This window comes from Pongo abelii, chromosome 4, assembly GCF_028885655.2.
Source record: "Pongo abelii isolate AG06213 chromosome 4, NHGRI_mPonAbe1-v2.0_pri, whole genome shotgun sequence".
NCBI lineage: Eukaryota > Metazoa > Chordata > Mammalia > Primates > Hominidae > Pongo > Pongo abelii.
The window spans coordinates 149,412,047-149,437,746 of NC_071989.2; the positions used below are offsets into that span (position 1 = coordinate 149,412,047).

The following is a 25,700-nucleotide window of genomic DNA, read 5'->3' on the forward strand; positions in this document are numbered from 1 at the left end:
CCTTCGTTTCTTCATCTGTTTTTTTTTTTTTTTAAAGTGGAGGGTGGGTGAGAAGGAGACTGGATCTCATCTTTCTGAAATGTCTTATTAAACATTCTATTATCCTATGATCATAGAGGAAAGTCTCAACAAATATCTCCTATATTTCTATTAGGCCATTTTCAATATGTGTAAGCAATCTTATCTTATTTGCTTTAAAATCCAAAACCAAATATTTATCTTCATTTGATTTATTCATTATATTATCTGGGAAGCAGAGTAGTGTACTGATTAAGAGCATAGACTTGGGAGTCAGACAAAATTAAATTGAGTTTTATTTCTAACATTTGCTAGGTAGGGGACCTTGACATAACCTCTCCCATCTCACTTTCTTTGTCTTTTTTTTTTTTTTAATAATGTCTACTCCATATAGTTGTTGCAAGTATTAAATTAAATAATGCATGTAAATCACTTGTCATAGTCTCAGTACATGGAAATTATATCCAATAAATACTACTGCCATTATAATCATAAGTGACAAGCCAGCTGCTCCCTTTGTGCACGTGTATACAGATATTTGGGGGGGGGGGCGGAGCGTATACGTAGAAGTAGCATGATAGCGTAGTGCAAATCAAGAGGTCAGTTGGCTTAGCCCCTGTCAGTGTACCTACTGGACCTCACGTTTCTGAAGGAGAATGTCTGTTTGTTCCCTTTCCTTTTCCTACTGACCCACTTCCTCCACATTCTCCAGCTCCCTGCCTCATATATTTGGCTTGGGCTTCGGAAGACTCTGCAGGATCCTTGTGCTTCTTTCTTGGTCTCTGGATGGACCGCAGAGTGTGCAGATGTAGCTTAAACTTGTTGCTGTCCGCCCACTGCTTCAGTGGCTCCAGACAGCTAGCAGATAGAATGACTTCAGCTTGAACGACTAATCTCATTGGCTTCTCAACTCCCAAGGACTTTTTTTCCTGAAAGGGAATTAACAGGTGAGTCTGTTGTTGCTTTGGCAACAAACTTTCAACCTCTACCTAACTCTCCGGAATGAGAACATATCTATTAATACATTCACTAGACTGGGGAGTTGAGTCGCTCAATGCAAATTTTCTTTCAAGTGCAAAACAGCTTAATGGGCTCGGCGAGCCTTTGGTGGTGCTGCAGTTAGAGGCTAGTGAAGCGGAGAGCAGCTGTTGCAGTAACCTGTTGCAGAAAAGTGAAAGTACATCCGCAACAGTTGGGTCTGATTGCAGAGAGCGCGCTTGTGAGAACTGATGGCGGGTGCGCGCAGAAAATCTTTGCAAAACAGGCAAGTGGGATTTCTTCTCATTTTTCTGTGCGTATCTGTGGGGGGTGCGACAACTATCCGCTATTCAGTGGCAGAGGAAATGGAGAGCGGCTCGTTTGTGGCCAACGTAGCTAAGGACCTAGGACTGGAGGTAGGGAAGCTGGCTGCGCGCGGGGCGCGGCTGGTTTCCGAGGGCAACAAAATGCATTTCCGGCTCCACCGCAAGACAGGAGATTTGTTTGTGAAGGAGAAACTGGATCGGGAGTCACTTTGTGGCAAAGCCGACCCGTGTGTTCTGCGCTTTGAAATAGTCCTGGTGGAGCCGCTGCAGTCCTTCCGGGCCGAGGTCAGGGTATTTGATATCAATGACAATGCCCCAGTTTTCCTAAACAAGGAGCCGCTTTTAAAGATTCCGGAGAGCACCCCCTTGGGTTCACGTTTTCCTCTGCAGAGCGCCCAGGATCTGGACGTGGGCCTTAACGGTCTCCAGAACTACACCCTGAGTGCTAATGGGTATTTCCACCTGCACACCCGCTTCCGCAGCCACGGGCCTAAATATGCTGAGCTGGTGCTGAACAAACCCCTGGACCGAGAGGAGCAGCCTGAAGTCAACTTGACAATTACGGCGGTGGACGGCGGGTCCCCGCCTAAGTCTGGCACAGCTCACATCCACGTGGTGGTTCTGGATGTCAACGACCACGTGCCCCAGTTCTCGCGACTGGTGTACAGAGCCCAGGTATCAGAGAACAGCCCCAATGGCTCTTTGGTGGCCACGGTGACTGCCGTGGACCTAGACGAGGGCACCAACAAAGCGATAACTTACTCTTTAGCTCAAAACTCAGAAGCAATTCTCAAGACGTTTCAGATTGACCCTCAAAATGGAGAGGTTCGACTAAGAGGACCCCTCGATTTTGAAGCCATTGAAACATACGACATTGACATTCAAGCTACAGATGGTGGAGGCCTCTCTGCCCACAGCAAAGTCCTGGTAGAAGTGGTGGATGTGAATGACAATCCTCCGGAAGTGATGGTCTCCTCTGTGTCCAGCCCACTCCCTGAAGACTCACCACCACAGACAGTAGTAGCCCTTTTCACTATCAGAGACCGGGACATTCGAGTGGGAGGAAAAGTCACCTGCTTCCTCAGAGAAGACCTTCCCTTTGTAATCAAGCCTACATTCGGGAATTCTTACTCGCTGGTCACCGACAGAAGCTTGGATCGGGAGGAGGTCTCAGGCTATAATATCACCCTTGTTGCCATGGATACTGGACCACCTAGCTTGTCCGCGGAGACTATGATAGAGGTGCTAATATCCGACGTTAATGACAATCCTCCAATATTTCGGGAAGATTCCTATATCTTGACTGTTCGAGAAAACAATAGTCCTGCGGTTTTTATTGGCAAAGTCCATGCTGAGGATCTTGATTTGGGTGAGAATGCCCAAATAACATATTCTCTGTTGCCTCCAAAAAACGGAGATCTATCAGTCTTTGCTTACATATCCATAAATTCAGACAATGGGAAGCTCTACGCACTGAGAACCATGGATTATGAGGCCATTCAAGATTTCCAATTTGTGGTAAAGGCAACTGATGGGGGCTTCCTGTCACTGAGTAGCCAAGTTACTGTTAGAGTGGTTGTCCTAGATGACAATGACAATCGTCCAATGATCTTATACCCACTGCAGAATGGCACCTTGCCCTGCAATGACCTGGTGCCCAGGTCTGCAGAGGCAGGCTACCTAGTGACCAAAGTGGTGGCTGTGGATGGTGACTCAGGTCAGAATTCTTGGCTTTCATATAATCTACTTAAGGCCACTGACCTTGGGTTATTTTCTGTTCAAAGACAAAATGGAGAAATCCATACATTAAGGCAGATATCTGAGAGAGACCCCATGATGCAGAAATTGATCATTCTTGTTCAGGATCACGGCCAACCAGCTCTTTCCACTACTGTCTCACTCAACATCCTGCTGGTAGATGGCTTTTCAGAGCCCTACCTGCAGTTCCAGGATCCAACCAAGAATTCTAGAAAGGTAAATCCATCCACTAAATATTTGGTCATTTCTCTGGCCATCCTTTCCTTTCTCTTTCTCCTCTCTGTCATAGTGATCTTCATTATACATGTCTACCAAAAGATTAAATATAGAGAAAAGTTCACAATTCAAGAGCATTTCTATGATGACTGTAATTTCTCTAACAACCTGGTACAAGGACAAGGCAATGGATCCTTATCTCAGCCTTGTCCATATGAAATGTGTTCAGCCACTGGCACTGGTAATAGTGAGTTTCGCTTTCTTAAGCGTTTTATGCCCAACTTCCCTTTCCCACATGCCACTGGGGAGATAAAAATGGAGGCTGGCTCCAGTTTGCCCCCAAATTCTGATAGGAATAAGTCTCGGAGATCAGAGGGCCATGACCAGGTATCTGATGACTATATGTAGCTCCTATTTACAGGCTCAGTGAGAGAAGAGAAGCAAAATTTTATACTTGGTATGCAAAGATGTTACATCCTCATTAAAACAAAAACTGGTAGTAGATCGCAGCTTTAATAAAGATAAGAGTACTTAGTTTGGTGAAAATGGGAAACCCAGAGTGAGGCTAAGCTTACTCAATACAAAGCAGTTATCCTGATCCCCAGATCATATATCTATAACCCTTTCTCCAGTTGGAATTCTGTTTAAAGAAATGTCACCCTCTATAAATGGATATGTGGTAGGAACTTCTGCTTTTCCATCTCTGTGCTAGTAAGTAATGAATAAACCATTATTCACATTTTCCCTAGAAGTTCATTGGTCCTGGCCCAGGAAATACTTAGTTCCATAGAGAGACCCTTTTATTTGCCTCTAAATTATTTTCCAGTAGAAAGTTATGCATGCATAGGGAAGAGAACTACCTTCCCTTTCTGATATATTGGGAAGTGATTAGGTTTGACAAGCAGAGATATAGTTTATTATTCAGGAATCTCTAAATTCTTATCCCTGATGAGTGATAATCTTTGATCAATACCTTGCCTGCAATCATTCATAATCATAATCATGGAAATGCCTGGTAAATGGTGGTCTTCACAAATAATCATGGTGTGAGGAAGGATGGAGAAAGAAAAGGATTTCACTTATTTGCAAATGTGAATAAGGGCAGACATAAGGATAAAGAGATTCAGTTTAGGAATGTTCTCCAAAATTAAATTAGATGTAGTTTTTTGTTTTTTTGTTTTTTTGAGATGGAGTTTTTCTCTTGTTGCCCAGACTGGAGTGCAATGGCATGATCTCGGCTCACTGCAACCTCTGCCTCCTGGGTTCAAGCGATTCTCCTGCCTCAGCCTCCTGAGTAGCTGGGATTACAGGCATGTGCCACCATGCCCAGCTAATTTTTTGGTATTTTTAGTAGAGACGGGGCTTCACCATGTTGGCCAGGCTGGTCATGAACTCGTGACCTCAGGTGATCCACCCGCCTCGGCCTCCCAAAGCGCTGGGATTACAGGCATAAGCCACCAAGCCCAGCCAGATTTGATTTCTTGATTGTTTGGAGCCATAGGCAAGTCTCAAATCTCCCTCTTTTATATCCAGATGTCTATCCTTGCAGTCCCAGAGAGAATCTATTTGAAAAAAGGGAAATGGAGGGTGGGTGAGGATAAAAATAAAGTACGACGGCTGGGCGCTGTGGCTTATGGCTGTAATCCCAGCACTCTGGGAGACCAAGGGAGGCACATCACCTGAGGTCAGGAGTTTGAGATCACCCTGGCTAAGATGGCAAAACCCTATCTCTACTAAAAATACAAAAATTAGTTGGTCGTGGTGGCACGTGCCTGTAATCCCAGGTACTCAGAGGCTGAGGCTGGAGAATCGCTTGAACCTGGGAGGTAGAGGTTGCAGTGAGCTGAGATTGTGCCACTGCACTCCAGCCTGGGCTACAGAGTGAGACGCTGTCTCAAAAACATAAAAATAAATAAATAAATAAATAAGGCCTGCTGTAGTTAATAAGTGTTACAGAACACTCTATTTTGTGCCATTAAGTGTATACAACATTTATTGTAAACCATTTTGTAGTTTGTAGAGCAAATACAAAATAAAAAGACATTAAAATTAAAAAGTTCATTAATACTAATTAAGTGGCATTAAGGAAAGACACATTTTCAGGTAGTACTAGATTTGATTGTAAGCCATTTTCCTCTCTGAGTATTCTGAAGTTAACACATGCAAACTGAGAAAAAGTGGCATTTTTAGTAAATCATTCATAAAATGAAATGGAGTGGGGAGACAAGTTAGGCTTCTCTTTGATCACCACTGTTTGCTTTCATAAGCTATTCTGAGCCCTCTCATTCTAAAATAAGCCAATGTTAAAACATTAACATATTTCAGGGATTCTCCCAATACTACTAACTGTGCCTTTAAAGTCAAAAGTTTGCTTTAGAGAAGGGCATGGTGGCTCATACCTGTAGTCCCAGCTACTCAGGAGTCTGAAGGAGGAGGATTGCTCAAGCCCAGGAGTTCAGGGGTGCAGTAAGCTATGATTACACTTCTGCACTCCAGCCTGGGCAAAAGGGTGAAACCTCACCTCAAAAAAAAAAGTGTGCTTTAATGAGGCTTTAATTATGTGCCTTATTTTATAAAAATGCGTGTAAATTCAGACTCACTAGAATACATCCTCTTGGTATTTTAAGGGTAGAGCATTATCTCTTAAAATACTTCTTAAATATAACAAATCATGTTTATTGATACAAACTTCATTCTTGGACTTAATGACTGATACCTAATGGCACCACCTGGCTGTTTACCTGTTGGCCAGGAATACACTAAAATTTAGTGCTGTTATTTTTTAGATGTTGGAGATGCTTAGGGAAGAACTGGTGTAACCTATGGCTGCCTTCAATGTTAAAATGTTAAAGAATAGATGAAGCAAATGCAATATATCAATGAATTGATTTTATTTTTAATATTAAATATTTTACATACATTGAGTTATGATTCTGATTTAGAGTAAAGGTTTTCTTGCACAAAACATAGAATAAGTGTTCCAGTGTATTTGTGTTCCAATTGGTGAAGGCATGCTGAAATTTCTATTTCCTTTAAATGAAAAAGGAGATAGAATTTTTACTTATTTTTTTATTTTTTGGAGACAAAGTCTTTCTCTGTCACCCAGGCTGGAGTACAGTGGCATGATCTTGGCTCACTGCAAACTCCATCTCCTGAGTTCAAGTGATCTTCCTGCCTCAGCCTCCTGAGTAGCTGGGACTACAGGTATACATTACCACGCCCAGCCAAATTTTGTGTTTTTAGTAGAGACGGGGCTTCGCCATGTTGGCATTTCACTATGTTGGCCAGGCTGGTCTCGAGCTTCTGATATCAGGTGATCCACCCACCTTGGTCTCCCAAAGTGCTAGGATTACAGCACCATGCCCAGCCTAGAATTAATTTTTATGGGTAAGCAATAATTAGTCAATAAAACATGCTTAAGTAAAAGCTACTGGATTAACTGTGTTTCATTACACTTAATGATGTGAACATAATGAATGGAGCCTGGCTTAATGTCAAGGATAGGAAAAGAAAATGGTATAGATTCATGATTTTAAGACTTTGATATTCAAATGGCAGTGAAGTTCATGAATACATATATACACACATACACAATGGACAGAAGATGTAGATTTGTCAACTTTTTATTTTTTCACATTAAATGAAATAAAATCTACCACTTCACGCCACCATTATTCCATAAACGAAATGCATTTTAATATAAAAATGGTTAAGATAGGCTGGGCATGGTGGCTCACACCTGTAATACCAGTACTTTGGGAGGCTGAGGCAGATGGATCACAAGGTCAAGAGATGGAGACCATCCTGGCCAACATGGTGAAACCATGTCTCTACTAAAAATACAAAAATTAGCTGGGTGTGGTGGTATGCACCTGTAGTCCCAGCTACTTGGGAGGCTGAGGCAGGAGAATTGTTTGAACCCAGGAGGTGGAGGTTGCAGTGAGCTGAGATCATGCCACTGCAGTCCAGCCTGGCGACAAAGCAAGACTCTGTCTCAAAAAAAAAAAAAAAGGTAAGATAATAATCTCATAAAAGAAACCATCCTTTAAATTTAAAAAATGTATCAATTTAATAAAAAATTATTTTGCCACCATTTTTCTTATTTTTGCCTTAGGTGAATATTTTGTCACTCTAATCTAATTTTATTCAGACTTCAAGTTCCCAAGAAAATTCCAATCCTACCTGATAACTTAAAATAAGAATATATCAATTCACTGAATGTGAAGTAGGCCACTTGTTTTTGGAGAGAACTCTATACACCAGCTGAGATTAAGTCCAGGTCTCCATCAGCAAATTAAGACAAAGAATGGAAATAATTAGGACAATTACTCTCTCCAAAGTGTCAAGTGATATTAGAACTATTTCTATGTATTCAAAGCTATAACCTAAGAACCTTGAAAAGTGTCTTGTACAAAAAGGCTTTTTAGTAGGAAATAATTCTAGACTCATAAAATTGCAAAAATACTACAGATAGTTCCTGCATATCCTTCACCTAACTTCCCTGAATGTTAACATCTTACATAACCATAGTAGTTATCAAAATTAAGAAATTAACCTTGGTATAATTCTATGAAGTAAACTACAGATCTTATTCAAATTTAACAGTTTTCCCCCTAATGTCCTTTTTCTATTCAAGGATCCAATCCAGGATCCTGCAAAGCATTTGTTATGGCTCCTTAGTCTCTACCACCTGTGACAGTTCCTTACTCTTACCTTGTCTATCATGACCTGAGACTTTTGAAGAGTACTAGCCAGTTATTTGTAGAATGCCCCTCAGTTTGGGATTCTTTGTTTTCTCATTATTAAACTGAGGCAATGCATTATTGGGAAAAATACTGCAGAAATGATATTGTATCCTTTTCAGTGCATCATATCAGTAGGTATGTGATGCCAATGTCATACTACTGGTGATATTAATCTTTTTTCTCTTATTGTGGTAAAGAACTTATAAAATGTACCATGTTAGCCATTTTTAAGTATGTTAGCCATTTTTCAGTAATGTTAAGGTGATGTTAATTTTGATCGCTTGGTTAACATAATGTCTGCCATGTTTCTCTACTATAAAGTTACTTTTTTCTCTTTGTAATTAATAAACACTTGGGGGATATACTTTGAAACTATGCAAATATGATGTTTCTGCTTAAACCAATTTTAGTATCCATTGCTAGATATTTCCTGTGGCAATTAAAATTGTGGCATTCTAATGGTGATTTTCTATTTCTCTATTTCCTTTTACATTAATTAAAATTCTTCTGGAAGGAAAACTTGTTACTTTTCCCCCCACTTATTTAGTTAGTTATTTCTTTACATAAGGATACCTGGATATCTCCTCTATTATTTGGGTTACAAACTAATCCTATCATTTACTTTGTTGTTCAGCAAACTCTTTTATCTCAGATGAAGAGCAGATTTTTAAGACTGGAATTATCCATATAGAACACATTTTTATCAAAATTAGTATTTCTTTGTAACTCTACATGTTAGATTATTTTAAACAATCATAAAGTAACCCCATTAAGGTTTATGCATAAAGTTTTAACTTTAAATGAAAATTATACTAACGTAATTTTAAATTAGTCATACATTTTAAAATAGATATAAACTGAAAATTTTAAAATTTATTGTGCAGACATGTTAATATAGTTTAAGCTATATATACCTGAGATGCTACTTAAAAATAGACTTATATGCTGAAATTAGACTTACAGATATACAAGAAATGGAATTGGTCTGTCTGATATTATGTAATTCTAAAAATAAAGAATTTCTTTATCATGTTTGTGCATTTTTTGTTGTTTTCCATTTAGTGATGAATTTGTCTTATTCTTGGAAGCATAATTCATTCATATGATTATCCCATATAAATAGCTATTTTCTGTAGAGTTTAATATCTTCAAAGTATGTGACTAATTGGACATTCATTCTTCAACCAAAAGTTTGGCTTCATTTTCAAATATATGTAACACTTCTAAAAAACATTATTAAAGTATTTGTTGTGTTTATATAACACTGAAACAGGCCGGGCATGGTGGCTCACACCTGTAATCCCAACACTTTGGGAGGCCAAGGTGGGGAGATCACCTGAGGTCAGGAGTTCGAGACCAGCCTGGCCAACACGGTGGAAACCCCTCTCTACTAAAAATACAAAAATTAGCCAGGCGTGGTGGCTCACGCCTGTAGTCCCAGCTACTTGGGAGGCTGAGGCACGAGAATTGCTTGAACCCGGGAGGCAGAGATTGCAGTGAGCGGACATCATGCCACCGCACTCTAGCCTGGGCAACAGAGTAAGACTCAGTCTCAAAAAAACAAACAAAAAAAACCCCAAAAACAAACAAACAAAAAAACCACTGAAACAGAATGTTAAAAAGTGAAAGTAACAAAAGTTTTCTGGTCAAGCTGGTGAAGTAAGTTTATGCTTCTGTGTACCACACTCTGCTCTAAATACAGCAGTAACAGGTAAAAATTAAAAATTAAAAAAAAAATGCGGCCAGGCGTGGTGGCTTGCACCTGTAATCCCAGAAGGCCAAGGCAGGTGGATCACCTGAGGTCAGGAGTTCGAGACCAGCCTGACCAATATGATGAAACCCCATCTCTACTAAAAATACAAAAATTAGCCAGGCGTGGTGGCATACACCTGTAATCCCAGCTACTTGGCAGGCTGAGACAGGAGAATCGCTTGAACCCAGGAGGCAGAGATTGCAGTGAGCCAAGATCCGGCCATTGCACTCCAGCCTGGGCAACAAGAGCTAAACTCCATCCGCCCCACTACCCGCCACTGGCCAAAAAAAAAAAAAAAAAAAAGCAAGGCCAGGCACGGTGGCTCATGCCTGTAATCCCAGCACTTTGGGAAGCTGAGGTGGGTGGCCAAGGTCAGGAGTTCGAGATCAGCTTGGCCAACATGGCGAAACCCTGTCTCTACTAAAAAATACAAAAATTAGCTGGGCGTGGTGGCATGCACCTGTAATCCCACCTACTCAGGAGGCTGAGGCATAAGAATTGCTTGAAGCCAGGAGGCAGAGGTTGCAATGAGCCAAGATTACGCCACTGCACTCCAGCCTGGGTGACAGAGCAAGACTCCATCTCAAAAAAAAAAAAAAAAAAAAAAAAAGGAAAACCAGAAATGGAACAGACATAAAATGGTAAGCGGGGATAAAATCCTTGGATTTCCAAGCTATCAGGATGGGAAGTTGGCATTGGCTACCATTAGTTTGGCTCTTATGGGCTCTCAGGAACAAAATGTTCACCATGAAAAATGGAGAATAAAAGCCAGTGTCATTGGTTAGAGCCAAGAGGTAGGATGGGTCAAGGAAGGTTGAAAAGCCATTGCCAAAAAATTCTTGAAGCTATACATTATGGTATGTTGCAGGCCTATGAAGGCTGGAGGACACAGAAACAACATCCAGAATATATGTACTGGGCTCTGTAGCCAACAGACTTAATGTAGTCATCTGTACTATTTCCAGTACGGTGCTGGGTCAGAAACCAAAATCATTACTATGCAACCTGATTCTAGACCATGTCCAGCGTCTAGGAAATGAACGTTTAAGTAGAGAAAGGAATGAAAAGGAAGACATTTTCAAAAAGTGTCATTCAAAATAAAACTGTTTAAGATGCTTGCAGAGATGAATTTAGAAGTTATACCCACCAAAGATAGTAAGTTATGAAATAAAAAAAGACTGAAATAAAATAAGAATGGATTCATATAAATATAGCCAACCAGAAATTTTAGAAATGAAACTTGTTAATTGTAATAAAACCTCAATAGATAGTATAAACTTTAATCTGGAAGCTAATGAAGACTAAATTAGTAAATTGGTATGTAACTATGGAATTATATATGGACACATGGATATTTACTCTATTATTTAGGTTATAATTCAATTCTATCATTTATTTTGTTGTTCAGTAAACCCTTTCAACAACCCCTATTTTGTTGTTCAGTAAACCCTGTTTGTTCAGAACAACCTTTGTTGTTCAGTAAACCCTTTTATCTGAGATAAAGGAAGATTTTTAAGATCTGCCAAATAACAGAACAAAAAGATACAAATTATGAAAGAGTATTTAAAGATGTTATCTACTGTGATAAACTACACTGAAACTTAAAGGCATAGAACAGACATATGCTCATGGACTCCATGGGTCAGGGATTCAGACAAGACCCAATGGGGATGAATTGTCTCTGCTCTGTGATGCCTGAGGCCTCAGGTAGACAGGCTCAAAGGCTGGGAGTGACATAGTGGCAGCGAGCTAGTATCATTTGGAGGTGACCTCTCTTCCATGATTGATGCTGGCAGTGAACCATAATACCTGCATGTGTCCTGTCTATGTGGCCTGGGCTTCTTTAAAACATGGTAGCTGGGTTACAACAGTAAGTATCACTTTCACCATGCTTTCCATTGGTCAAGCAGTCACAGAGACCAAATTCAAGATGAGGGGACATATGTCCTACCTCTTGAATAAAGGAGTGGTAAAGAATTTGGGGAACAGGTTTTAAAGCTGCCACAGGAGACATGGAAGATAGATGGAAAAACTCTAATATAGGTCCCAGAGATATTCCAGAAGAAGAATTGAGGAAATGGCAGAGAAGAGACATATATTGATTCTGGTTCTTGCCAAGACGGCAGAGTAGCATGGGTTACAGATACTACAAGAGCAGTCATGGAGGAACCATACACTGAAACATTATAGAACTTAGGCGGTTGGGCACAGTGGCTTATGCCTGTAATTCTAGCACTCTGGGAGGCCGAGGTGGGTGGATCACATGAGGCCGGGAGTTCAAGACCAGCCTGGCCAACATGGCAAAACCTCATCTCTACTAAAAATACAAAAATTAGCCGGGTGTGGTGGTACATACCTGTAATCCCAACTACTCAGGAGGCTGAGGCATGAGAATCACTTGAACCCGGGAGGTGGAGGTCGCAGTGAGCTGAGCTAAGACTGTGCCACTGCATTTCAGCGAAAGTGCCAGAGAAAGACTCTGTTTCAAAAAAGAGAGAGAGAGACAGAGAACTTAGGAACTTAGGAAATAATGAAAAAACCCTAAGAAGCTTTTGAGGAGGATGGAGTCTGTTTTATACCAGTGTGTTAAGGCTTAGTGGTGGCTGCAGCCTGGGGAGAGGGGTAAGCCATCATGTTTGTGGTATGATATATTTAAAATAAATCTCCTATTCCCACCTTTGGACAGTGATTTCCTGCCTTCTCACTGGAAGTAAGTAGCAACAGTTCAGATTGCGGGTATAGTTTTCATCACGGGTAAAAGTCAAGGCAATTTAAAAAATCTGCTTGGGTCAAAATTTATATTAATTAACTGTATACTGACTAGCCTTGGACGTTCACCCTCCCCTTCCCCTCACCTCAAATCCCATTGTTGGTGAATTATAATTTACAGTAACACCTTCATGTAATGCTTTTTTCTGGAAAAAGGTGAATGGAAGGTAAAATCCAAACCTGAAGAATTGTTTGATTAGGGGGCTATGAGACAGTAGTGATTAACTGGAATTCCCTGGCATTTAGGAAATTCCACCATAGACTGCACCCTCTCCATTCTCCTCTATCTCATCTTGGTTGACAAGGACTAGATCTGGTCCATGTCTCTTCTTCATACACATTATCAGAAAGAAAAGCTGATAATATTGGCTCAAAATCAGTAGGTATATTTGAAAGTAAGCCTACTTAGGTATAGTAGGTATATTTGAAAACATACGTACTTAAAAAGCAAAATAAACTTATACTGTTAATATCACAACTGAGATATTATTACTGTAGAACCAAGAATTTAAAAGTAAGCATAATAAACTTATGAAAATAAGCTATACAAAAGAAGAACTATAAATAGTTTAAAGAATAAGGTGAAAATAGTATGCATAAAACTATAATTATTGAAGCAAAGTATATAATAGATGAGATAATAGAAAGGATAAAGCTGAAGAACTACTTAGTGAGTTAGAAGATCACATTGAAAAATTCTCTCAGAAGGAAGTAGGGAAAGAAAAATAATTAGAAGATATATAATTAAAGTTAAGAGATATAGAGGCTAAAAGAAATAGCAATGCACAAAAATTGGTGTCCCAGAAGAACAGAAATATAAAAATGGAGAGAATGGTTTTTGAAGAAATTACAGAAACAAATGTCTAAGAATTAAAGAATAATGAAAGAAGGCCTCTGATTGGAAGGCTTGCAGAGTAGTAAACAAGACAAATCCATGCCTAGACAAATTGTGGTAAAATTTATGAATAATAATGACAAAGAGAAAGAACACATTACATAAAATGAAACAAGATCAAACTGACAACAGACTTCTCACTAGCAACACTGGATGCAAGCAATACATGGTATTGGTTCTTGGAAAAGACTAACAAAATAGAAAAAAATAGCTGATGGCTGTGTGCCATTAACATCCAAGAGAATTGCCAGGAAATTTCAGGGCTATGCGGCAAATACTCAGCCAATTTATAGTGTGGATATTTTCAGACATGTTATTTTTCTTACACTTCTTCATGTGAAGGATGCTAGAGGAAAATTTCCTAGAACTGGTCATGTTTTCACTACTTGCCTTACGCTGGAGCACTTCCTGAAACACATTTCACCTCTTTAAGGATCATAATCCCAGCATTCTGGGATCAAAGGAAAAATGCCTTGCAGATATTACACAAATAAATTTAAGACATAGGTAAGAAAAAGAATGTGAGCATGGGTCTTAATAAGTTAGTAGTAACCACCAGAAAAACATAAATAGAATGCACAACTTTCCAGTTAGCAGAACAAAATCTTATCTAGCCAATAGGAGTCAGGAAAGGGGTTAAAAACAATAAAGAAATATTGAAATGTGATGGCAGAGATATGTGCTAAAATAACAGCAACTAAAATAAACACACATAAGCTCACCCATCAGGAGTTAGAGAATTTCAGTTTGAATTAAAAATCAAGCCCTAGAAATGTGGAGCCTATAAGAAACAGATTCATGACAGTTGTTATAAAGAAAGGTTAAATGTAAATGGATGAGAAAAGAATTACATCCAAATATCAACCCAATAAAATATAGAATAACTTTAATAATATAAAAGACAAGTACAAAAAGAAATATAAATCAATAAGATATAATGATCATGAAAATATATACACTCAATAATGGAGCCTCAAGATACATAAAGGAACAACCAAAAATGCTGAAAGAAATAGATAATCAGCAACTAACATGGAGTTTTTAATACACTACGTTGAGAAACATCAAAGATAAGTAAAAATAAGGAACATTTGAAAACCATAATTGATGTGCAGCAATATATTAGGAAATAATTCATCACAAGAACAAAAAATACATTCTTTTTGAGCACACAATAGAATGATCTTAAAAAATGGCTGAATACTAGTCTAGAAAGAAAGTGTCAAGAAACCTAGGTAAATCAAAGCAGATATATCTATCAAAATGCAAAAATGTTTTTAAATAATTATCAAAAAATTTCTTTAAACAAATCCTATTTTACTGAAACCTAAATAGCAAATTATTGAGTAATATTTTAGTTAAAGAGGAAATCTTAAAGAAAAGTACAATGTTCTTGGAACTTAACAACAGTGAAAATATAACCGGCCCACATTTGTGGGGCAGAGAAAAAGTAGAATTTAGATGGAAGTTTTTTATTTTAAATGCATGTATCAGAAAAAAAAAAGAAATATTTAAAGCAAATGAGTTCAAACATTTTTAAAAAGCAATAAGCGAACTCAAAGAGGAAAGCAGATGTAATAAAGATAAGGGCAGAAATTAATTAAAGTATAAATAAAGAATAGAGTGGCCAGGCGCGGTGGCTCACGCCTTTAATCCCAGCACTTTGGGGTGAGGAGATGGAGACCATCCTGGCTAAGGAGGTCAGGAGATGGAGACCATCCTGGCTAATACGGTGAAACCCCGTCTCTACTAAACATACAAAAAAAATTAGCCGGGCGTGGTGGCGGGTGCCTGTAGTCCCAGCTACTCAAGAGGCTGAGGCAGGAGAATGGTGTGAACCCGGAAGCGGAGGTTGCAGTGAGCCGAGATCGCGCCACTGTACTCCAGCATGGGGGACAGAGCAAGACTCTGTCTCAAAAAAAAAAAAAAAAAGAATAGAAATTAGCCAAAGCAAATGAACTTATTTTGAAATGTGTATATATATTTCAAATGTAATATATATTCTATTATATATGTATATATAAAATAGATTATCTATGTATATATAAAGTATAATTATATATGTACATATAAAACAGAAAAATTAGAGGAAGGCTGTCCAAAAAAGGAAAAGGTACAATAACTTAAAACAAAGAATAAAAAAGAAGTAACTATAAAGACTATAGTAAATAAATAAGATGAGTGAAAAACTAAGTGCTTAGATAAATTTATACGAAAATAGAAATGACAAATTGGTACAAATGTCATAAAATTTTTGAATAGATAATAATTATTAAAATAATGGAAATGGTAATCACAGATCTGACACCCCCCCAAAAAAAGAACTAGTCTGGATGGTTTTATAGTTTATCAAACTTCCAATAAACTGTTAATAGTAACAGAAAAAAATAAAGTTGAACACTTATATATAATAGATACATATGGAAGCATTTATCTTTAAAAAGACTATATATCAAAAGTCTACTGTAAACATTATACTTAACGAGGAAACCTCAGAAACAGTCTCAATAAGATTAGGATGAAGAAAGGAATACCTACCAGAACCACTATTTCTTAGCAGAGTAAACAGACCCTGGCCACTACTACAAAACTTGAAAAAGGCTTAAGCAGTATAAGGTGTAGAAGAGACGAGATAAAAGTATTGGCATTTGCAGATCAAATAATCATCTATGAAGAAAAATCACTAAAATCTAGCACCTTTGCTAAAGTCATCTTTCTGAAGACTTTATCAAAGGTCCTACATACAGTATCAACCAAGGGGGGAAAAAAGTGTTCCTCCATACCAGTAATAACCAACTAGAAAATACTATATAGGAAATGATTAAACAACAGCCAAAAAGTACATATTATAAAGCAAAAAGATTTATATATTTACTTCAATATTTATGATTTCTGCTCAAAGATGGGCAAAATAAAAAAATAAGAGGCAGATGGCATAATGCAGAAAATATTTCCAGTGTCTAAAACCAACAAAAGATTGACATTTAGAACTCACAAAGAACCCATGCAAATAAATATTTAAAAGATAGTCAATGCTATAGAAAATAGAAAAGAGCATAGGAAGAAATGCCCAAACTCATGAGTAATCATATATATACGAATTAAAAATAAAATCACTTTTATATTCAGCAAAATGAAAAAGAAATACAAAGCTAGAAAACATCAAGTGTTGGCAAGGATGTGAGGTAATAACAACTTATACACATCTGAAGGAAATAGCTACTAGTACAGTAACTTTGGAAAGCATTCTAGAGGTATTTAATGAAAATAAATGTACGTATTTATCCAGATTCTGTATAAATATATCAAAGAACTTCTTACACTGATTTGTAAACATATACAATGAGTCTATCATGGCCTTGTTTGTAATAGCTGAGTACTGCGTTAAATGTAGCTGTCCAACAACTGGAAAAATAAAGAGTAAAATGGTAATGGTAATGTACACTATTGAATGTCACACAGAGGTCATACGCAACAAACTTTATGTTCAAAAACAATGTGACTAGATCTCAAAAACACAATTGGAGTTTTTTAAAAAGCTAGAAATGGAATAAGAAACTTAAAATGCATACCCGGGTATTGAACATATCTTACAGGGACAAAAACAATAAAACAATATTTTGTAAGCATAAACATACATTTAAAGACACATATTAAACATATAGGCTAAGTATGTAAATAGAGAAACAGGAGTGCTGAAAGTTAGGGGAAAAAGAAGTAATGAAATAAGGGGATTCCTGCACAGACCAAAGTTGATAATGTACTGTAAACTAAGAAATACAATTAACCATCTGCATCTGGGATTAAAAAGAAAAAGAATGTGTTACTTCCAAACAAGTGGAATAAAAAAGAAAGAAAACTTAATCCAGTAAAAAGCAGGAAAGTAGAGAAAAAGCCCCAGAAGACTGAAAGTACAAAAACAATATTAGAAAAATAAATCCAAATTTATCAGTAATCACAATAAGGACAAACAGTTTGTTTTATGTATGTATGTATGTATGTATTTATAGAGAAAGGGTCTTTTTATGTTCTCCAAGCTGGTCTTGAACTCCTGGCCTCAAGCAATACTCAGTCTCCCAAGTTCATTTATGAAAAGACAAAAACATCACATTGGATTAAAAATAATACAGCTGAATGCTTTTTACAAATGACATAACTAAAACTTTAAAACACTGTTTATCAGTTTTCTGCTTACTGTTTTAACAAACTACTACAAATGTAGCAGCTTAAAACACCACATACGTATTATCTTACAGTTATGTAGGTCAGAAGTCTGACACAAGTCTCACAGGGCTAAAAACAACGTGTCTGCAATACTACATTCCTTTCTGGAGGTTTTAGAAAAGAGTCTCTTTTCTTGCTTTTCCAGCTTCTGGAGACCTCCTTCCTTCATCTTCAAAGCCATGAATGTTGCATCTCGATATACCTTTCTTTCAAATTCACATATCCACCTCACTCTGTCCCTCTCCTCTCTAGCCTCTCTTCCAATCTTAATGACCCTTGGGATTACATTGCACCTAGAAGGACAATTTAGGAAAATCTCCCTATTTTAAAGTCAGTTGATTAGTAACCTTAATTCCATGTACAACCTTAATTCCCTTTGCCATGTAACATAACATTCACAAGGTCCAAGGATTAGGATGGAGACATCTTTGAGGGCTATTATTCTGCCCATCACCCAGTAAAATGAAAGTAACAACATGGAAAACATACGTGTACAATACTAAATATGAATATCAGTTATCAGAATATCAACATCTGAAAACCTGTACGAATATCAGAAAAAAAGTCCTAATGGCAAAAAGCATTATAGGACAATTCTGCAACTGAATATATCTAGTATAACCTCAAAATTTATAAAGCAAACAGAATTTTTTTTTTGAGACACTGTCTTGCTCTGTCGCCCAGGCTGGAGTGCAGTGGGGCCATCTTGGCTCACTGCAACCTCTGCCTCCCAGGTTAAAGGGATTCTCCTGCCTCAGCCTCCTGAGTAGCTGGGATTACAGGCGCTCGCCACCACACCTGGCTAATTTTTGTATTTTTAGTAGAGATGGGATTTTGCCATGTTAGTCAGGCTGGTCTCGAACTCCTGACCATAGGTGATCCATCCATCTCAGCCTCCCAAAGTGGTGGGATTATACATGTGAGCCACTGCGCCTGGCAAACAGATTTAAAACAAAAATTGGTGAGTCCATAATCATATGTGGGGTTTTAAACATACCTGTTCTTGTATTTGATAGATCAACCAAATAGAAAATAGCTAGGAAATCCAAATTTGGATTTGAAGAATTCAAGGAATGGGCTTGATCTAAAAGATACATATAAGGAGAGAACCCTATGCTCTATAGTTTAAATATCCCCATTATTTTAAAATACACATAAAATTTTTAAATAAGATGACAACATATTCGATCACAAAACAAATCTAACAGACACCAATAATTTATAAGGACAACATCTTTTTTTTCTTTCTTTCTTTCTTTTTTTTTCTTTTTTCTTTCTTTTTTTTTTTTTTTTGAGACAAAGTCTCACTCTGTCGCCCAGGCTGGAGTTCAGTGGCATGATCTTAGCTCACTGCAACCTCCACTTCCTGGGTTTAAGCGATTCTCCTGCCTCAGCCTCTCAAGTAGCTGGGATTACAGGCATGCGCCAGGACACCCGGCTATTTTTAGTAGAGACGGGGTTTCACCATGTTGGCCAGGCTGGTCTCGAACTCCTGACCTCAAGTGATCCGCCTGTCTCGGCCTTCCAAAGTGTTGAGATTACAGATGTGAGCCACCACACCCGGCCAAGGTAACATCTTTTGACCTCAATTTGATTAAATTAGAAATCAATAATTAAAAATCATAAACCCCCCATGTAAAGTTTTAAAGCTTAAACTTGAAGAAAATAGTTTACAATGAAAATCTGAAAATATTTCCTGAGTGATAATGAAAATGCTACATACCAAAACTTGGAAGATGCAACTAAAGTGCTACTTAGAAATACATACTGTTAAATGCTTATATTAAAAAGGAATATTTATATAAGTAATCATGGCTGAAGCAGGGCTTATGCCTGTAATTCCAACACTTTGGGAGGCTGAGGAGGGCAGATGGCTTGAGCCCAGGAGTTCGAGACTAGCCTGAACAAAATGGCAAATCTCTGGCTCTACAAAAGGTATGAAAATTATCCAGGCATGGTGGTGCATGTCTATAGTACCAGCTATTCTGGAGGCTAAGGTGGGAGGATGGAGTGAGTCCAGGAGGTTAAGGCTGCAGCAAGCTGTGATCATGCCATTGCACTCCAGACTAGGTGACAGAGGGAGACCCTGTCTCAAAAAAAAAAAAATTATCTGATTGAGAAAAGAAAAAAAGGCATACGTAAATAATATTTGGCATAGACAAAACTAAAGATACAGCAGAGATTGGGCTGGGCACGGTGGCTCATGCCTTTAATCCCAGCACTTTGGGAGGCTGAGGCGGGTGGATCATGAGGTCAGGAGTTCGAGACCAGCCTGGCCAACGTGGTGAAACCCCATCTCTACTAAAAGTACAAAAATTAGCTGGGTGTGGTGGTGCGCGCCTGTAATCCCAGCTACTCAGGAGGCTGAGGCAGGAAAATCACTTGAAAACACAAGGCAGAGGTTGTAGTGAGCTGAGATGGCGCCATTGCACTCCAGCCTGGTTAACAAGAGTGAAACTCTGTCTCTCAAAAAAAAAAAAAAAAAAAAAAAAGATATAGCAGAGAATAACAATTCAAAAGAAAAACCTATGAACAACTCTATGAGAATGAATATCCTGGAAAAACTGGTTGAAGAAAAATAGCAACATTGAATAGACTTAATCCAATTAAAATAACTGAATCAGTAGTTAAGTATGTACCACACACATTTCCAGGGAGGAGAGTGGGCTCAAAAGGTTTCTGTCTTTTTTTTTTTTTTTTTAAAGACAGAGTCTCACTCTCTTGTCCAGGCTGGAGGCAGTGGTGCCATCTCAGCTCACTGCAACCTCCGCCTCCCGGGTTCAAACAATTCTCCTGCCTCAGCCTCCTGAGTAGCTGGGATTACAGGCACATGCCACCAGGCCTGGCTAATTTTTTTTTGTATTTTTAGTAGAGACAGGGTTTCACCATGTTGGCCAGGCTGGTCTTGAACTCAAGTGATCCACCTGCCTCAGCCTCCCAAAGTGCTGGGATTACAGGCATAAGCCACCATACCCGGCCTCAAAAGATTTCTCCAGCAAGGTGTGGTAGCTCACCCTGTAATCCCAGCACTTTGGGAGGCCAAGGTGGGAGGATTGCTTGAGGTTAGGAGTTCAAGACTTGCCTGGCCTGCACTGTGAGACTCCGTATCTCTACAAAAAAAAATTTTTTTTTAATTAGCCAGGTATGGTGGTGCACACCTGTAGTCCTAGCTGTCCAACATGGTGAAACCCCATCTCTACTAAAAATACAAAAATTAGCCAAGTATGAAGGTGTGCACCTGTAATCCCAGTTACTCGGGAGGCTGAGGCACAAGAATCACTTGAACCCGGGAGGTGGAGGTTGCAGTGAGCCGAGATCATACCACGGCACTCCAGCCTGGGCAACAGAGCCAGACCCTGTCTCAAAAATAAAAATAAAAATAATAAAATTAAAAGTTGTATCATTTATAATAGCATTCAAAATACAAAGGATCCTGGGAATAACACTAGTAAAAGATGTGTGGCCTCCAAAAATAAAAATGTAAAATTTATTTTAAAATTGTATCATTTATAATAGTATTCAAAATATGAAGGATCCTGGGAATAATACTAGTAAAAGATGTGTGTGCTTCCAAAAATAAAAATGTAAAACTTTTTAAAGAAAATTTAAAATTCTTGAATAAGTTGAGACATATAAGACATGTAAGGATTAAAGACTTGATATCAATTCTCCCTGAATTTATCTATAGATTCTGTGCTGTCGCAATCAAATCCCAACAGGTATTTTTGTTGTTGGTGGTGGTGGTCACATGTTGTCATGTTCAACAAGACTAAATTACACTAAATACTTGGAAATGCAAAGGACCAATAGCCAAGGCACCCTTGAATATGAAGAACAAAGTGAGAGGACTTGCCATTCCAAATACAAAAGTTTATTTAAATAAAGCTGCAGTAATTAATACAGTGTGGTACTGGTGGAGGAATAGAAAAATGAACTAATTTAGAGCCCCTAAAATAAACTAACATACATATGGACAGAGAGCACAGCTATGGGGAAAAGGCAGCATTCCCTTAAATGGGTGCTGGGACAATTAAATATCCATATAAAAAATAAAATTTGAGTCCCTAATTCATACCATACAACAGAATCAATTTTAGGCTATTTAGAAATCTGAAAGTGGGAAACAAAATGCATACACTTAGAAGATAATATTGGACATCTATTCATGACTTTGGGAAGAATGTTTTAAACAGGACACAAAAGCACAAACCAAGGAAAAGACTGATAAATTTCACTACCATAAAAGTAAAAACTAGTTATCACAGAACACCATAAAAAGAGTGAAAAGAAAAGCCTCAGTTTGGAAAATGATATTTGTACCATGTATAAACCACAAAGTTCTAGTATTCAAAGCCTATAAATGGTATCTACAAATCAATAATAAAAAGGGCACACAACCTAATAAAAAGCATCAAAAGTCTTAAAGAGGAAATCCAAGTGGTGTGGTTGATAAACATATGAAAGTTCTCAAATTCTTTAGTAACAGGAAAATGCATATTTTAACCAACGTGAACTACACACCCGGATTGGCAACTATTAAAATAACAAGGGTTACAGAGCACACGAAATAAAAGCAGCTCTCATGCACTGCTAATGTAAGTGTAAACTGGCTGAAAACAAAAATAAAAACACAGGAACACAGTCTGGCTTCATCTCATCAAGAAGAAGAAATGTAGATATAATAACTGTAATTAAACTTCTAGATGGAGCACCTCTGAAACTGAGTAGATGTCAACAAGATGAAATATATAAGGATATCTGAGCCAGGTGCAGTGACTCACGCCTATAAACACTGTGGGAGGACAAGGCAGGAGGATCGCTTGAGGCCAGGAGTTCAAAACCAGCCTGGGCAATATAGGAAGACCCTGTCAGAAAGAAAAGAAAGGGAGGGAGGGAGGGAGGGAGGGAGGGAGGGAAGGAGGGAAGGAAAGAAGGAAGGAAGGAAGGAAGGAAGGAAGGAAGGAAAGAAGGAAAGAAGGAAGGAAGGAAGGAGAAAAAGAGGGAGAAAGAAAGAGAGAAAAAAGAAAAAGAAAGAGAGAAAAGAAAGAAAAAAGAGAGAAGGAGAAGAAAAGAAAAGGAAAGGAAAAGAAAAGAAAGAAAGGAAGGAAAGAAGGGAGGGAGGGAGGGAGGGAAGGAAGGAGGGAAAATCCAGGCATAGCAGTGCATGCCTGTAGTCCTAGCTACTTAACGAGTCTGAGGTGGGAGGACTGCTTGAGCCCAAGAGGTCCAGGCTGCAGTGAGCTTTGATTGCACTGATGCACTCCAGCCTGGGCAAGAATGATACCCGGTCTCAAAATATATATATATATATTTTACCTCTTTGTAAAGGGGGAAATAATATATTTTCAGGAGCCTTGAATATATCAACGTTTTATTTTCTAAAAGACCTGGAACCAGTAAAGCAGACATTAAAATTTCATAAAGCTGAACGGTGGTTAGGCTAGTCATTGTTATATTATTTTCTCTATGTATTTTATGTTTTTTTAAAAAACTCTACCAACAAATAATCAGAATCAGTTTTACGGACATTTTCTTGACTTGACTGAAATAAAAAGGTTTTTTGACATTGCCTACGGGTTTCCCAACAGCCAGATTTCTTAGTCAAAATGCTTGCCTGTTAAAAAAAAAATAGTACTTTAAAATAAAACAAATTTAAGTTGGAAACTTTTAAATTGAGTAACTTTAAGTGATTTATGCATAGAACCTTTTATGTATGGCCAACAGAGCAACCATTGTAGGAACTATGGCTTTCTGCGTTAATGTGAATTGATCATAGAATGAATCACTCCTCACTCAATTTTAATTAAATCAAAAATTACATCAAAAATGCAAAGTTTTAAAATCCACCTTATAAGCAAAATAATTTAATTTTAAAACTATAATAAATCCTAGAACTCATCTATACTATATTGGATCTAGGGAACCTTTTCAGGTATTCACTGAGAATTCCTCTCCAGGGTTAAATAAATGTACTGATGTCACCTATTAACCTCAAACTGAAATTATACTGATTGATCTGAATTTAACTGCATCTCTTTGAACACACTGATCATGAGTTATTAGGGAATTCATCCATTTGCTAAATCTTATCATTTTAATTTAAAGTGCACACTAAGTGAACTTGCTCACATTTCACTAATTTCAGTGAACTCTCTGGGATTACTGGACAGGAGAAAGAAGAAATCCTATCGAAGGCTAATTCATTCCTTAAATTTCACACACAGGTCTTATGAAATAATTGTATATTTTCTTCCAAAGGCCCACATAGAAAAAAAATACATAAATCCAGCAGTCTATCAATAAATCCACTGAATTCATAGTAAACTACATAAACACATTGACATCTGTTAAGTTGCCAAATGCAATTTACATCATTTAAAAATCACCCAGGATCTGAGTTTTAAGAATTAAATATTTCTTTTAAAACATGCCATAGTGTTAATGTGTAGGATTCACTGATCTATATGTAAATGCAATATGCTTTCAGTACAAAATTTTGTGTGAATTTGATCCTAATTGCCATAGAGATTTGATTGATCTAATTATACATAAATTTGAAAGGAATTTGAAAATTTAGTCTTGAAAATAAAATCCACAAATATACATTCCCACCTCTAAACAGTCACTAAATACATGAGGAACCATAAAGGAACTTCTAATTTCCCTCTAAAATTAACTTTCCCTGAACTTGCTATTTATATAAACAAATAGAAAAATAAAATTCAATAAAAATAGAGAAAAAATGTCTTGCAAAACATCCAAATTTGAACTCAATGAAGTACTAGGACTTCAGTGACTTTTGGTTGAAGTCTTTGCACTACCAGTGAACCCCATAAAAACACATTTTCTCTAGCGTGTATACAAATTGGAGTTTCCCTTCTTCCTGACATTTCAGTTAACACTGCACTTCTTTGACCTCAAAATAGTTTCAGAGTGAAATATCCCTTGGCCTTAGGAGAATATGAGAAAAGCCTGTTCCTAAACATTAAACTTAGTTAGAATTCATTGCTCCCTTAGTAAATAAGCAGACTTCTTTTTTAATCAAATGAGCTCTCAGAGAACTCAATATAAAACCTCTTAACGTATTAGTCAATTGGACTTTCATTGACCTCTCAACATTTCTAAATTGGGCTTCCATTCACCCCCCTTTTTATCCTAGAAAAATAATAAAAAATACCACTATTGTGAATGTCAGGATGGTATTTTTACAAACACAAGAAAGCCTCATAATACTTTTAAGGCCAATGGGGTGGCTCAGCCTGTAATCCCAGCAGTTTGGGAGGCCTAGGTGGGTGGATCCCTTGAGAACAGGAGTTGGGGAACACAGCGAGACCATGTCTCAAATTCATAAAAAAAAAATTTTTGGAACAACTAAGCGGTAATAGAAAACCCCAGAATATTCAAAAGGCACACAGTCACAAATTTGTTTAATTAGATTATGCTTCATAAGCCCTGCAAAATCTTAAAAACCTCTATTTTGCTTCCAAATAAAACCTTTATTCATCTCACGTAACAAGATATGAAGGAAAAAATTCAACTTATCTTCAATTGAATATTTGTCAATCTTAAATTGTGACTGACAAGGTGGCTTGAATTTTTTCTCTATACATTTGCATATTCAGCATGTGTGGCTTTATACAAGGGAAAACAGCAATACAATTTGAATAAGTAACGGAATAAAGGAACAGAAAAAGAAATTATACTGAACAGAATGTCAACATGCTTAATTAAAAGTGCTGTTTTTTTCCAAATATACCTGGATTCTCTTCCGTGAATTTACATTTAAGTAATCAATACACACCAAGTATTATGCTAGTATCTGGAGAACCTGAAACGTATTTTACTTGACCAAATCTGAACCCTGATTATGTTTAATTAGGAGAGAGAAGTGGCACTGTCAGACAATACTTCATGTCAAAAAAAAAATCAGCTCTAGAAAAAAGATTCTGAATTTATTTTAAGTAGGTATTTTTTTTTTTTTTAATTTTTTTTTTCACATGCTTCGAAAATTTAATTTT

General features: G+C 37.6%; 1 protein-coding gene across 1 annotated transcript; it reads left to right on the top strand.

Moving 5' to 3' along the window:
• Positions 1–1,058: 1,058 nt before the first annotated feature.
• On the top strand, positions 1,059–4,475 carry PCDHB1 (protocadherin beta 1). Its single transcript, XM_002815987.5, has one exon. It carries the CDS (start codon positions 1,248–1,250, stop codon positions 3,702–3,704), a length of 2,457 nt encoding a protein of 818 aa, XP_002816033.4. The 5' UTR covers positions 1,059–1,247; the 3' UTR covers positions 3,705–4,475.
• Positions 4,476–25,700: the final 21,225 nt, after the last annotated feature.

Bases quoted from the DNA above. Each gene is read 5' to 3' on its own strand.
- PCDHB1 (XM_002815987.5), top strand. From the start codon at position 1,248: ATGGCGGGTGCGCGCAGAAAATCTTTGCAAAACAGGCAAGTGGGATTT.